Genomic DNA, 16686 nt, shown 5'->3' with positions numbered 1-16686 from the left:
AATTTTCCATTGGAGTTTTTTTTTAATACATTCAGTATATCATTGGTTTTGTTCTAATATGCGTTTTTCGCGATTAATGCCAAAATAAACAAGTTATCGAATTTACAAAAAATGTTCAATCGATTGAACCACTATTTTGAACCACTTCATAGTGGTTCAAAACTTAAATGCGGGTCAGTCCGTATTCCTGATAATTCACTTTTGAAGGAAGAATGTTTCTGAAGAGTACAAACGTTATACTGTCAGACATCTGATACATCCAAACATTGTTACTTTTTTATTTATGAACGATATGGGGATTGAAATGTTTTAGTTTGGAAAGATACATTTTTTGAATTTTCAAGAGAAGTTCTAATAATATGGTCGAAACCGTTTATGATCTGGAAAGAAAACGGAGTTTAGCACTTTAACAACCCATAAATCGCTTATTAGACCACTTGAAAATTTCAGTTGCCACTTTTTCTCACTCTTATAATGATCTTAACAATTATATTGGAAATGATTATCCAATTTAAATAATAAAAAAGTGTACCGAACAGTCTTAATTCTACCACATACCTAGCATGGTATTTTTAATAGAAGTTATAAAACTTCTCTATTAAATATAGGGTCTAGGAGTGTTGTTTTGTGATAATTTTCATTCAAATTCGTTATTTCTTGAAGTGATTTGAATTTTCAACTCTATAAAATTATTATGTGAAAATGTTATGGCAGAATTTTGTTTAGAAGGAATTGGAAGAGCACTTCTTCTTTCAACATGTATTTTAAGAGTGAAACGGGACTTTTGTTGATCTTAATAGAGGATATTACACACTTTTTTCTATGTTTTTCACACGACATGCAGTCAAAAACAAAATATTTAAGTAAATAATCAAAAACCTTTACTTACTGACTGTAGTACTTTCGACCGTCTCGCGATCATTTTCAACGGTCAAAAGTACTACAGTCCGTAAAAGTTTTTGATTATTTACTTCAATATCTTGTTTTTGACTGCATGTCGTGTGAAAAAAACATAGAAAAAAGTGTGTTAATACATCGCAGCTCGGAATGGATCAAGAAACCATTCACATTTAGATTATAATAGCAATAATATTTCTGTATTACGTACTTATAATAACGAGGGTTATTTCTACACCAAAGTTCATGTACGTGTATCTTTATGAGTATCTTAATTAAATGAATACGGTACGGGGATATCAGTATAATCATGGATTATTATTTAGAGGTTTCACGGTCACAATAGATGATAATTATTATAAATTAAACTTCATTATTATAATGATTTAACCTCAAACTTTGGACAATATTAACTCTCTATGAAAATTTTTAGAGAGAAATAGTACAGGCTCAGCCTAGTTTTTCCTTCAATGTCATAATTATATTATGATTGCAGTTTTTTGTACAATAAATAAATGAATGAATGATTAGTGTCAATACATGGAAAAGTGGAATTATTATTATGAATTAGATTTGTAAAAGTTTATGTAACATGAATTAATAACTAATATAAAACTAGGTTTTAATAGAATGAGTTGGAAAATAAATCTTTGGTATGAAGTTCCCAAATTCTGAATATTTCTCCGGCATTCCCTCTCACTCTCATGCTCTCGGCTTTCCAGTTCACTCTTTTTCTCATGTCGCCTACGCAAACCACATGAATCTTCGCTCATGGACACTGCAGTAGAAGGGAAGACGATATTTATTGTGTATTCCAGTAGTGGCGACCATGCATCAAGAAGCCAGTATGACTCCAAGATATAGAGCAGCCACCCCCAACCCCCACCCGTCACTATCTTGAAAGCATCGTCAAGTCAACATGGCTGAAGGCCAAGACTCCATGTTGATGCAGCCTCTCTTTACTGCTCTCTCTTCAATACATTACCATAACTTATCTCAAAATTCTCTGCTTCTCACTTATCATGTAAGATTTATAAAGTACTGTACTCAGATTCCAGCTGCGAGCTGAAAAACCGATGCCAAGAGTTTCTTTACTGCATTACTACCCTACTATTTGGAGCTCAAAAATCTCAGGAGATGAAGGGAATTGAAATTTGCCAAATAATTTTACAAACATTTCTACAATCACAAAATAATAACAATAATAAAGTTAACAAAAGTACAAAATTTTAGAAGTATACAGTACAATATAATTAACAAGATCATGTGATGATATTAAGGCTGTTCAGTACACTTTTTTATTATTTAAATTGGATAATCTTTTTCAATATAATTGCTGCAAAGTAATAATAAAATTTTGGCTCTACTGGCAAAAGTAACACTTCAGCGCCAGTAGTGAGTTCAATTAAAAAGTAATTATATAATATTATGTACATGTACAAGAACAAAAGAGTACAAGTTGAAAAAGTTTGGTTGTTATTAAACAAAATTAACAGAAATAAAATAAAAATTTAATAATAGAAAGAACATTGACAACAAACAAAGTAATCAAGTAATATGGAAATAGATGTTTGCTCTCACCCATTTATCAATTTCATTTTTCAGTTTTATAATAATCTTATAATTTGTTACCCTGATTAACTTATATGCCTACTCATGCCCCCTACTATTCGGAGCTCAAAATTCTCAGGAGATGAGGGATAAATCACACAACTATTGTAAGGTACCCTGATAAACTTATTGAATGAAAAAGACTAAGAAATTGTCAAAAAATCACAGATTTATTGATACTAAGAAAGACCGGTTTCGGTTATTACACCATTGTCAATCTCATTGTCAAACAGAGTTTATCAGAGATTGACAATGGTGTAATAACCGAAACCGGTTTTTCTTAGTATCAATAAATCTGTGGTTTTTGACAATTTTTTAGTCTTTTTCATTCAATATGAATAATTACCACAATATCAACTTCTCAACTACACAAAAACTGATGAACTTACCTACTCATGCTATCATTATACTGCTATATTAATACAGTTTATTATAAGAGTCTTCAATGCACATTATGAATGTTCATTGTAATTGTTCAATGAATGATGAACATTATTATTAACTAAAGATTAGTATCTTTTTTCTCTGTATAGGGCTACTTGTAATATAAATATAAAGAAAATAAAAATCTCAGTACATGTTTCGGACATTTATGCCATTTTCAAGTCAAGATAGCATAAATGTCTGAAACATGTTGTGATAAAATATTTCAAAAAAGGGTACTGAGATTTTTATGTTCTTTATATTTAAAGATTATTATTATTATTACCGTATTACACCCTGACGAATTACCATTATTACTTAAAAATGTATGCAAATATATATTACTTTCAAATTCTCTACTCAGCTCTGCTGTCGAATTCAATAATAAGTAACATATCACTCTGGAAGGAGACGTTTTTTCAAGTTGTTCTTTATTACGAATGAAGCGGAGAGAAGAAAAAAATACATAACTACTGTAGGCCTATTTAGTTGAGGAACTATTTAGATGTAGAATGTAGGATTTGCTCCAATACTCAGATCTGGAGTCTTAAGGCTGTGCAAAGGCTAAAAATAAACTTTCTACTGGTCATATTTTTCAAAGTTTTCATCAAACTATCAAAATAGAATTTTTTTCCGATCATTACTTTTTGAGATATGAGCGCCTAAAGTTCAAATTTTTGGGACAGAACATTTCAAATTCGGTAGGAGATAAATCCATGAGATCTAGTGGATAAGTTCTTCATGGTATTGATGGTTGAATAAAACAAAAATTTCATGAAAATATCAATATTTTATAAAGTTATTCAATTTACCAAAAATGACCAAAAAATAGTTTTTTTGAGTTATTTTTGTTCATTTTTAGTATATTGAATACTGTAACTTTCTCAAAAATAATATTTTCAAAACATCTTTGTTTCAAATCAAAAATACCATGAAGAATTATCCTCTGAATCTCATGAATTTATCTCTTACCGAATTTGAAATGCTCTGTCCCAAAAATTTGAACTTTAGGCGCTCATATCTCAAATGATCGGAAAAAAATTTTCTGAGAAATTTTTTTCATTTTGATAGCTTGATGATATACAAATCGAAAAACTTTGAAAAATATCATCAGTAGAAAGTTTATTTTTAGCCTTTGCACAGCTTTTAATATCTCCAGCATTACTTTTCTATCCGAAATTAAACTCATTTCCATTATATTCTTTAACTCAATATAATTTCCCCTATCCTTGATTCACAAGATTTTTCTTCTTTCGGAAGATTTTTACAGACGGATCAAATAATTAATATTGAAGTCGATAATAATGGAGATTGATGATTCCGATAAACAGACCATAAATTAAGTTATAAAAAAATAAGTTATGGTATTCAGCCTGAACTGATGAATTGATGAGCCAACACACATTAAGACTGATGAATTCGATATTCAATATATGGAATACATTATATATATCGAATATTCATTATATCAATATCTTGATATAAATCAAGGATAATATGGCAATGCCGAATAGAAAGGAACGGATTGTGTAATCGAATACACGGTTCAGAGCGTAAATAAATCGCAAATAATTGCGGCAGTCCGAGCCGAGCATATCAGATGGCAGCCCTACTTTGATTATTATTGACAAGGGACATAAGTGTGGGTGCTGGGTGCTGGGAGGCTCCAAAGGCTCAAGTCATCAATCAGCAAAGCATCGATTTTGTGATTTGGAGACAGTGGGCGGAATCCTAATGCTATTCCGACGTCATTACTGGAAAGTACAATGGTGACGTCTCTAATAATTATTCAGTACTCAGATATGACGTCAAGTTCCCATAAACGATTGGAGAAATTCCTCCCCAAAAGCTGCTGGTAAACTTGAATTATTCAAGTCATGAATAACTTGTTCAATTTGTCTTTTTTCTGTAGGGGTACTCTTAAATATGATTAAAAATTAGAAATCTAAGAGCTTTTTTAAAATTGTCCAATCTCGTCATGTTTAGGCTATATAATGCCATTATCAAATGATTGGAAAATAAATAAAATGACACTAAATAAATACTACTGCAAGCTTCTCATTTTTGATCATATATTTGTCCATTCATGATAAAACTAAGAAGCTTGCAGTGGAATTTATTTAGTGTAATTTTATTTATTTTCGAATCACTTGATAATAACATTACATAGCCGAAACATGTCGAGATTGAAAATTTTTAAAAGGGTACTTGAATTTCTAATTTCTATTTATATCTTGTTCAATTTGATTCAAGAGAGTGTGATTCACAGATGCACCACACAGGTCTAAAAACTCGACTTTACTTACACCAAAAGAGGAAAAAGAATTTGTAACAATGGAAAAGATTACACCACGAATTGTTGTATGACTGAAAACTATCCACAACCCAGGAATCGACTAATTCTCCAGTACAACAGTGAAATATGAACCATTTCACAATGTTTCTCATCTATTGTTGAAAATATAAGAAATTTATAGACACTGTTCCTGTTTGGCTTGAAAATGTGCAATACCAGCACGAAACGGACGTCGCCACATCAAATAATGTGAGTGCTTTTTCACTTTAAAGTTTTATAAAATTTAATAGTGTTAATAATAGTGGAAACAAGATGGATAACCAACAACAAAATTTATAGACCTCATGAAACTTCATATCGACAGGATTTAATTGACGTATCTCCATTAGTGATGTATCTTAATATATCTGGTATGGATGATTTCTTAATGTAGATTATAGCTTCTCTTTTTCAATTCGTCAAATTGAACGATAATGCAACATAAACTCTTAGGTTTCTGAGCTCCGGATTTTGCCAGGATTTTGGCAAGTCTCTTTGTCAAATTGGTTTTCCAAAACGGGGCAGTCATTGTAGTTTTTCCAAAACGGGGCAGTCCAAACGTAGTCGCAGTCATTGTCATAGTCACGTTAGAATTAAATTTCGAAAAACTAGAAAATTGAACACAAAATAAAATAAAGAGAAAATAGTGTAAAGTTTCAGCTATTTTGAATTATTTAGGAATGTCTAATTTCGTCAAGGAAAAACGTTTCCAATTATAGAAATGAGAAAATAAAAACTACAACTACTGTTACAAAAGCTGCGTCTACGCCCCGTTTTGGAAAGCCAATTTTCTGACTCCAGCTGTTTAAAGACTAGGACTTAGCTAAATCCCAAGCTCGGAAACCTGCCCCTAGAGGTATATTAAAGTACCTACCTAGAAATATTTCATTCAATATTAATTGTAATTTGTGAGCTTTCAACTGGAAAAATTTTATCAAAATATTAATTCGATGGAATTCAGATGAATAGACCTGCTGGATGACAATAAAAATGTTATCAAATTTGATAATTTTTTCTTATCCTATTTTTCTAGACCTATTTTCCCCTAAATTTGATTCGGTAATGTTTTTTCAAATTAAAAAATCTTTGATCTAATATTTCAATGATACTGAATTAAAATTCTACAGTCAACCTTTCTCAGATTGGAAAAAATATTTTCTATTAGCAGGTAACCAGTGCTCCGCAAGGGTCTAATCAAAAACTTGAGAAATTGAAAACTTGACCTACTGAAATCACGATGTGTTTGAAATAGGCCTATAACCATCCCCCGTAAATCAAGAATCTATATTATGCAAAATTTCAATTTAATCAGTCCAGTGGTTCAGACGTGATGATGCATCATTGGTGTTTTTCCTATCCCTTACGTGTATAAGCCAATTCTTTCCTTTATTATAACAAAGATTTTGTCTTGATGCTACATTTCACTTCTCCGATCTTCAACTTTGATTGATGTTTCCGATTCACATAGCCCATACAACGCCAACTTCAAGATAGCTTTCTCTTTCGCGATGAAAAACTCGCGGAAATGGATTACTTACATGGATCTACGACAAATTAGGAGTCAATCAAGTTCCCAGCGTTCCAGCCAGATTGGATTTGCTTCTGACATAAATGGTAGCATCTATTTCAAACTACTAGGAGAGCATAGAAAATAGAATGTTCCGAGAAGTGACATCAAATAAAAAAAATACTTGATAGGTAATAGGAGGTAATCAAGACTCTCTTCAAATACTCCACTTCCTCTGCTTTTCTATCAAGATTTCTTTCTTCAACTATTCCAATTGCAGTCTAGTAGGTATGTCGTTGTAGCATACTTCTACCAAGTAAGTACAATCGTCATTCTACGGCTCTCACAACACAGTCCAGTAATGTTTCTTCTTATACAAGGACAGGTTTACAAGAGGCTAATAGAACATTTCTTTCGAAAATTCAATGAAAACTCTCCTTATCCTACTGTATCAACAATCAATAATACTATTTGTAAAAAAAATTAAACGCTTTAAACTACTTCCCTTTATTATTACTTTATGAAGTAATTATAATGATATCGAGTGACCTGGCTGGCTCAGGTCTTGTGTCAGAGTTTTCAGGTACGCAACTGATCAATTTCAGGGCTTCTGACATGACCTAACGACTGTTTTTAGGCAGCTGAGACCGACGGTTTTCAAGTGTCCATCCGAACCACGAGATTGGCCCGAGATAAATAATATCTTTCCCCGGCCCGGGATTTGAACCCGGGTCTCTGAATTATAAAGCGAGCATCTAATCCACTCGACTACTCCTTATGAAGTAGGTATTTCTTAATTTAAATAAGGTTTGACAATACGGTTATTCAGCCAGAAAATTATGTCGAAGAATTGGAGTAAATTTCTTTTTTTAAATCGATATTATGTTCGTTAATCCGGTTTATGTTTGAAAATTCAACTAATATAAGGAAAACTTAAGGATGATTGGAGTTCATCTGTGAATAAGAACAAGAACTTACAGTAACCTCTGGACTGGATGTCCAATATCGGAATGTAGAGGTTTCGAACAAATATTATGATCGGGAAGATTCAGAGTCGTTTGTCCGATATTGGACATCCAGCCCAGAGATTACTGCATCTTCTTGCTCCTATTCACAGATGAAGTTGAAACGTTCAATTTCCCTTAAATTATGCATGGTCAATATATAAAAAAATGTTTATTAAGGAGTTGAAGTAATCAAAAGTTTTCGATTGGTTTCAGTGATTGATAAAACAATAATTGAAGATCATTACTTACTTGAAATTTAAATTTTTAAACGAGAAATGAACTTCTACTATGCCCGTCGTTTTCACTCTGGTCCTTAGAATATCTTGTTCGGTAGGTTGGTAGTCCTTGGCCCCTAAGCGATCCAAGTCATCGAGGAAACTGAAAAAGAAGAGACAAATATCAGTTCAGAATTCTACATTTTCCCACTGTAATCTTTACTGCAATTTCTGATCAAATTCCAAGTATAATTATCAACTCCAATTGAATGATAATGAATGTACACAATTGGTTCATGGAATAAAGTATTCACTTTGAATTGGTTGAAACTCACAAAAAATTCATATTAAGAGTCCAAACAAGAAAATACTAGTGTTCTCACTAAACTACTTCCTAATGAGATACTAATAATATCTATTAATCCAGACCTTTAAAGAGAAACGAAATAGACAACATTTCTGTAATAATGGAAATTGAGAATGTGGATTCTTGGAATTACTGTAACTCCATTATTTATTTATTTATTTATTTATTTATTTATTTATTATTTATTTATTTATTATTTATTTATTTATTTATTATTTATTTATTTATTTATTTATTTATTATTTATTTATTTATTGATATGATTACAAACCATATGAATATAATGGGGATAGAACAACAGGCATAGCCCAAAACTATTCTGTTCCCAAATTTTGATAAATAATAAAATGTCCGAAAAAATAGGTTATGTTCATACTGAGGAAAGTTAAAGTTTAACACGTTTACCATTGATATTTTCAATAAACTAGCTTCACAAAATACCAGAGAATCAAAAAGATCAAAACATCAATCTGGAGGATGTTTTCCACCTATCTTCCAATTCCTAATTCTAATTTTACTAAGAGGTTGACATGATCAGGATTCCACATTCTCATCAATCAATGATCGACAATAAAAATGAAAATAAAAAATCAGTTCTGAATACTCATTGAAGCAATAAACATGTAAAAGTGTGAACCGGAGAATACGATTCCCTCAGACAAGAAGTTCAATTTAATAGAATCCTTACATAGAACAACCCTAGCTTATTAATGTTGGAAGATGGTCCAGCCGTAAAGCATAAGGAGAAGCCCTGTTTCTTCATTTTTCAAGTTTCTATACAATGTAACCTCGATATAATACACCTCAGGGGACCGCTCAAAAAATGTACTACTACAAGTTCTGTACTAAATCGGGATACACTTTAAGAACGGATATATGTGCTACAGTATATGAACGTGTCAAGGAACTGCAGAACAGAAAAATGTACAACGGAGAATTACTATAACGGGTTGTATTGTAGCGAGGCTCCACTGTAGTTCCAAGGAATTGAAATTCAAAATCATTCCCATTTTTTCAATATTTCTTGAGATCAGAAGAAAATAACGTTTACGCTATTCACATTCTCTCATGGAGAACTGGCAACAATATAGAATAAGGTGATAACGACCACCTCCCCAGATAAATTAAAGGACTACCCTACCATTTGACTGGCATAATATAACAGTCATTCTAGTCAACCACCGTGCGGTTGGGTGACATTCATTTCGTCCAAATTTCAATTGTGCTAGATCAGCAGCACAACTTATCGTTATTTGTGTTTATTATCTAAAATCATCAAAACATTTCAAATAATATCAACATACAGTATTGCCATTAAAAAGCAAAAACCTATCCTTTCTAATCTTCCCTTTTACAGATGTAAATTACTGAAATATTGCATTCATTTAAATGCTAATGAATCAATAATTATTATTAAACAAAAATCCAATTTAATTGCTGTAAATCACCCCGTAATCATATTTATCCTGTTGTCAATATTTGCAGTAGCAGAAGTCTTCGGGATGATTTACAGCATTTAATTTGGTTTTTGTTTAGTAATAATAATTATATAAATAAAAATAAAATCTGGGTTGAAAATGGCATTAGTAGCCGAAACATGTCGTGACGAAATAATAAAAAGGATACTCAGATTTATATTTTTATTTATATTTAAGAGTAGCCCTAAAGAAAAAATACACTTTTACCTTTGAAACATTATGAAACACAACCTTTCTAGGTTATGTTCATCAAATTTTTCAATGGGAGGAATTGAAATCTAGCCGATCTGAGATCCTCCCGGTGTAGAGGCAACAACGCGCAAATACAGTACAGAGCACCGAAAGGATAGGGTTGGGGGCGATGGTAAGGGTAGAGGGTCTCGGGGTTCGAGCCTCCCTCTATTGATCCGCGTGACGTCACCGCCACACCCGGTCACGTGGTCTCTTCCCGGACGACAACGGCGAGGCAACGCGTCTTCGCTGCCGGCGGCACGAAAACGCCCGACGACGCTTTTTACGCCAAGCAACAAGTTCCAATTGATCGCGCAGATCGCGGTGCGTTCTTCTCATTGCCACGTTCCAGGTCGGCAATCGGAAAATGCTCCCTCCAGGCATGCGATTTCCCGTTAAACACGCATCGATTTTGGTCGTTCGATATTTTGCCATCCATATGAATTCAACCAGATTAAACGGAACTTGGCAAATACATGAACCATAAGTCTGTTTGACAAATTACGTTTCATCTAATAGAATTTATAAGGACGGCAAAAAAGTGTACGGCCAAAAATCGGTGTGTGTAGTAACTGGCTTTACTTGTTTGTTGAAAATCAAAGATTTAGGAATTCAAGTTGTTTTAAAGATTACTAGGATATTGAATGAAAAAGACTAAGAAATTGTCAAAAAACCACTGATTTATTGATAATTAGAAAGACCGGTTTCGGTTATTACACCATTGTCAACTGATCTCTGTTTATCAGAGATTGACAATGGTGTAATAACCGAAACCGGTCTTTCTAATTATCAATAAATCAGTGGTTTTTTGACAATTTCTTAGTCTTTATCATTCAATATGAATAATTACCACAATATCAACTTCTCAACTACACAAAAAGTATTACAAGGATAGTTGTAAAAGTTATGGGAAGGTATAGTTTCAAAATTAAATTAAAATTTGTAAACTAAACTAAAATTTATAAACTTTTTTAATTAAATATAATTAAATTAAAATTTGTAAACGAATATAGGTTATTTTTCAGTAAAAAAAAAAACAATCAAGCTACTCAACAGATAGATTGTTTTGATACTTTACGATTATATCCTACCATATCTCCTGTTATATAAGATTATTTCCTGTATTTATTTCCGTTTGGTATCGTGTATCTTTGTTATGTATTTTTATCATACTATGTATGATGGGTATATAGCTTTTGTAGCTAAGTAAATAATGCTTGGACGAGCAAATTTATCACTAAAATGAAATGTAAGGATAGGAAAGTAGTAAGATATGGTGGAATAGTGTAGTGTAGTGTAGGAACGGAGTAGTAGTAATAATAGTAGTAGTAGTATATAGTGAATTGGTGAAATGAGTGTCTGTCATACTCGTATCTTATGTCAGATACCTCTCTGAGGCAATCACATCAAGACATTCAATTGAAGACAATTCAATGTAATATCCCTCCAAGGCGATTCAACTATCAATCAATTAGGGCTTGCAAGCTGGGAACATGTACGACCTTTGATCGAATTCGAATTTGATTGAATCGTTGACTCGCTAGAGACTTTATGGCAATACACCAGACACTAAACGGATCATATATAATACGATCCACATTAATCTAATGCAAAACCCCCAGGGATGTTTCGCTAGTCTGCAGAATGTACCTGGGGAAATTAATATCATTGAAAATAGACTAGAGTTCAACTGTAAATTAACTTCATTTGCTGTCTGTAACAAATAATCCAATTGATGATTTGATACAGAATGCCTGGAGCATAATTAATTAGAGATAGATACGAGACGTAAGATAAATTATTGTAGTCAAAGTAAAATAGCATCATCAGTCCTCAAATGCTTCGCTAGCTGTTCACTAAAATTCTATTGAAATACAACTATGATGAAATAAGCATTTGAAAGTATTTTCTCTTATCAACTAGACGTTATTTCTAGTGGAAGACAATCATTGAAAAAATATTAAAGTTTGATATCGGATATTGGCCGAGCTGTAAAAATAAAAGAAGAGTGGCTATTCCATTGAAAAATGATATTCGTATGGCTTTTATTGGTAGGGAGTCCCTGACGGAGGTTCTACCTCGCCTGAATATATCATTTTAGCCGTCAATGGGCTCACGACTGTCATACTTCAGCCAGGACCGACAGTTCAATGTGGTTATCACATTAATATCTCAAAACACAATAGGAAAATGTTATACACCAATTTAATATAATTATCAAGTTCTAATTTTTATAATAAATTGTTGACAATTGGCCAATGTGATATAATTATTCAACATATTCAGGGCCGGTTTCCGAACTCAGGCTTTAGCTAAATTCTAGAATTTTAACAGCTGGAGTCAGAAAATTGGTTTCCGAAACGGGGCGTAGTCGTAGTTTCTATGATAATCTTTATTTTCTCATTTCTATAATTGGAAACGTTTTTCCTTGACGAAATGAAACATTCCTAAATAATTCAAAATAGCTGAAACTTTACACTATTTTCTCTTTATTTTATTTTGTAATTTTCTAGTTTTTCGAAATTTAATAAAACGTGGACTTTGACTACGCCCCGTTTCGGAAAGCCAATTTTCTGACTCCAGCTGTTTAGAACTTAGCTAAGTCCCGAGCTCGGAAACCGGCCCGAATTCACCAAAAACGAAAACTAGGTTTGAGCGGCAGTTGGTTTTAAGTCAGATGATTTTGAATTGGTTTTGTAATATGATTTCTTGGTTATTTAGAATCGACTGGCGCTCAAACCAAGTTTTCGTTTTGGTGAATTCGGTCCTTAATGTCTTATTCAACATAAATATCAAAAACAAAAAATCTGGAGTGGTACACTCACACAACTTTCCTTGCTCATTGAACTGGAAGCCTCATTCTTAAACGAGAATAATTTAGGGGAATAACAAAATTACGATTGGCGGCAACATATTATTTGAAACTACGATCAGACTACTGTATTTATGTGTATTTATATATAATTGTTTTTAGAGTACTTTTTTCTTTGTGTAAATTGTGAGATTCGATGATTTATTTAAAAGTCCGCAAAACAGCTGTTCTACAAATGAAATATATCGACTATGCGTTCTTTTTATAAACTGCTCTACCTACCTAGTCTACCTCATGTACGAGAAAGAGGTTACAAAGTCCATTTCTCAAGGATGGGGTGGACGCCCAATCAGTTTCCCAGGAAGAAGACTCATGCCAGTTGATAGAGCTGATAAATAACTATACAGGGTATGAATTTGAAAAAAATCGTAATTTTTGAGAAAATCGTGAAAACAAGTTTTTTTATTTATTATTCGGAATTTTTCTCAAGAATATTACGGAGCTCCTGCAATTTTCCAAGAAATGAGACTCATGTCAGTTGATAGGGTTTATAAATAGCTAGCTATCCATGGTATAAATTTGAAAAAAATCGTTAGAGCCGTTTTCGAGAAAACCGTGAAAAACATGTTTTTTAGTAATTATCCGCCATTTTTCACAAGAATATTACGGAGCTCCTGCAATTTTTCCAGAAATGAGACTCATGTCAGTTGATAGGGCTTATAAATAGCTATCCATGGTATGATTTTGAAGAAAATCGTTAGAGCCGTTTTCGAGAAAAAAATGTTTTTTTAGTAATTAACGCCATTCTTTCAGCCATCTTGAATTGAGTTTTATTGAATTTCTTATTGTCGGATCCTCATGGTATAAGGACATTAAGTTTAAAATTTTAAGTCAATCGGTTGATTAGTAATGGAGTTATCGTGTTCACAGACATACACACATCCACACACAGACCAACACCCAAAAATCATGTTTTTCGACTCAGGAGACCTTGAAACGTATAGAAAACTTGAAATTAGGGTACCTTTATTTTTTTGGAAAGTAAAACTTTTCTTACCTATGGTAATAGGGAAAGGAAAGTGAAAAATATCAGAAGGGTTTCTCAAGACTGACTAAATCAAGTAGTAATCATCAGAGGAAGGGGACTTTCGTGTATGTAATAGGTGGTTGTAACAGAGAAAAGATAGGATAACCTCATGCTATCTTTTGTCTACGGTTGTGATGAGTTTATTGACTGAGAGGAACAATCCAATCGAAATTATTTGCCACATATCACAGTACGTTTTAAAATACAATAGTCATGTAGGTTGTCTTATCATTGATTGGGTCAAGCTATTGTTATGTTTGTACGAACAGAACATAAACCGATTATAATGATTAGTGCGTAGAAAAGCGGTGGAAATCACATCGATTCGAAAACAAAACCTGGAAGGAAGCTTTTCAGTTGTGATTGGAAATCGATTAGACAGAACAATAAAGTACATATCCAGGAATAATTACTGTCAAAACCAAATTGGGATTTGACACGTCCTCAGAACCGAATCCAATCAAAAGTTCTGTACTAAGAAATGATAAACGAGTTTCTTAAATATGAATGGGGAAGCAATGCCGATTTTGTTCAACTTGTGAGTTCTCTTCTACAACTTGAATTGAGTGAACTTTTTTAAATGCAGTGATTAAGTGTTGAAATTCTCATAGAATTGATAGAAAAGTGAATGAGATCAATCAATTTATAAGCAAATAATAACGGATATAATTCAGGGAACCTTTTGAACTTCCAAATTGAAAAAAATAGCTTTCAGATTTTAATGTGAGGTCCAGTCAGGCTAGTCACTATCATATCATAATCACGAAAAATAGCAAGCTAGGACTCAATTGTTTTTAGATTCATATCGTGCTAATTCGATAAATGAATAAATTCTTAATTTTTTACTAAATTCACAAGAAACTTCTACGGAAGTAAACTATTTTCTGATTTTACTACTTGAGCAGATTTGGCCTTTTCTAAGCTTAGAATGTTTAATGGAATACACATCCGAAGCCAGTTCTCTTACTCAGTCGAAATTCGGTCATGTACATCGTATACATACATCATTTCAAGAGTTCGTGATATATTTAAAAGTGGTAGAGTAGTAGAGTGGACAAATTAAGCTCGTTACACACACATCGATTTATGGACGTATGATTTTTTGCCGTAATTATAAATTCTTTAAGATTAAACAGATTATGTTAAACATATGATGTGTGCCAAGTTCCGTTCAATCTATAGTAATAAGTTCATAAGGACGACAAAAGATCGTGTTACACACGCATACGTCCAAATGTGTGTTACACACACATAGATCTTTGTACGTTCGATTTTTAACCGTCCTTCTGAAATGTATCAGATTAGATGAAACTTGACAACCATCATCTGTTTAATCCAATAGAATTTATAAGGACGACAAAAAATCGTACGACCAGAAATCGATGTGTGTGTAGCTAGCCTTATGACCCGCACATACACATCGATTTTTGTTCGTAAGATATTTTGCCATCCTTATGAATTCTATCAGATTAAACGGAACTTGACAAACATCATCTGTTTAACCTAATTGGATTCATAAGGATGGCAAAATACCGTACGAACAAAAATCTATGTGTTTGTGCGGGACTTTACTGTAAAAACGTCGCCACGTCATGAAATAAAAAGTCATCCACTAAGTTCGTTGTATCAGGTTATTCTCAATGAAAGAATATGAATGAATGAATGAATATAAATTTTACGTGAGAAACGCACAAGTATGTTTAGAGATATTATACCGACGAGAATTCGGGGGTTTTGCATTAGATGACAACATAACATGGGCTCTGGCATCGATAAATAATGGTACAGTGGTAAATCTTTTAGGTGAGTCAGTCAGTCAATCAGTCACTCGCAGTTAACCAATTTGGATACGCAAGTCGATTAATGAATACGTTCCTTCAAACAGCGTCAGATATACGTTTAAAGGCTTATGTAATAAATACGATACCGATATTATTTACATAAACATATGTTAAAAGAATCATATTATTCATTAATAAGAATGGTGACAAATTCAACTTAAGGAATAATCCATATAATTTGCGTCCCTTCAATCCATTACAATTTGATATTGACTTTACCAGTTTGAGTGTATGTAGACGTCAGTTTGAATATCAGTGTTAATTGTTTATAAATAAAGTCCCAACTGAATTCATTATTAATAGAATTATTACAAAATCCATAATGAATCTTATACTGGATTGGATTAGGATAAATGTTTATTTTAAATTATCTACATCCATTATATAGTGTTTTATTCTTGTGTTATAAATTAAAAAAAAAATTGCCATGGCTTCCTTGAATTGGTCTTTTTAAGTTTGTCATTTGCTTGTGATTTTGTTACTTTGTCTTATCGTTTGTAAGTATTGAGATGTGACCTGGTTTCCATAATTTTTAGTTATTTCAGTGGTTTGAATAAGCTCTTTTTCTTTCTATTGACATTTTTGCTGTACCTAGTTGTTCGAACTCACTGCCGGCGCACAAATTTTCTTTGCCGGTAGTGCCATTTTGTAAGTTAGAATGTTTATTTTATCAATCTGTATTATTTTATGGCAAATAAATGAATTTGAATTTGAATTTCAGGATATCGGGGATTCAACACTGACAGTCCCCGCTTAAGCTAGGCGCACACCAGTTAGTACAGACAAGACAAGACATGATCAGACACTTTTAATCTCAATACTTCATATTGTTGCTTATAACGCAACTCACACTGATTAGACATTATTTGCAATTA

The 16686-nt window shown here is 32.6% G+C and overlaps 1 protein-coding gene across 1 annotated transcript in view; it reads right to left on the bottom strand.

The window, feature by feature from the left end:
* The window catches only part of LOC111061900 (guanine nucleotide-binding protein G(o) subunit alpha), a 131785-nt gene that overhangs the window by 23000 nt on the left and 92099 nt on the right, over positions 1-16686 (bottom strand). Inside the window, exon 5 of the mRNA XM_039421857.1 lies at positions 8030-8158. Coding sequence (XP_039277791.1) covers positions 8030-8158 — 129 coding nt within the window. The remainder of the gene's footprint in view (positions 1-8029; positions 8159-16686) is intronic.

The sequence above is a fragment of the Nilaparvata lugens genome, chromosome 2 (genome assembly GCF_014356525.2).
Source record: "Nilaparvata lugens isolate BPH chromosome 2, ASM1435652v1, whole genome shotgun sequence".
Classification (NCBI taxonomy): Eukaryota; Metazoa; Arthropoda; class Insecta; order Hemiptera; family Delphacidae; genus Nilaparvata; species Nilaparvata lugens.
Note: the sequence above shows the minus strand (reverse complement) of the source record. Positions and strands in the feature narration are given on the sequence as shown.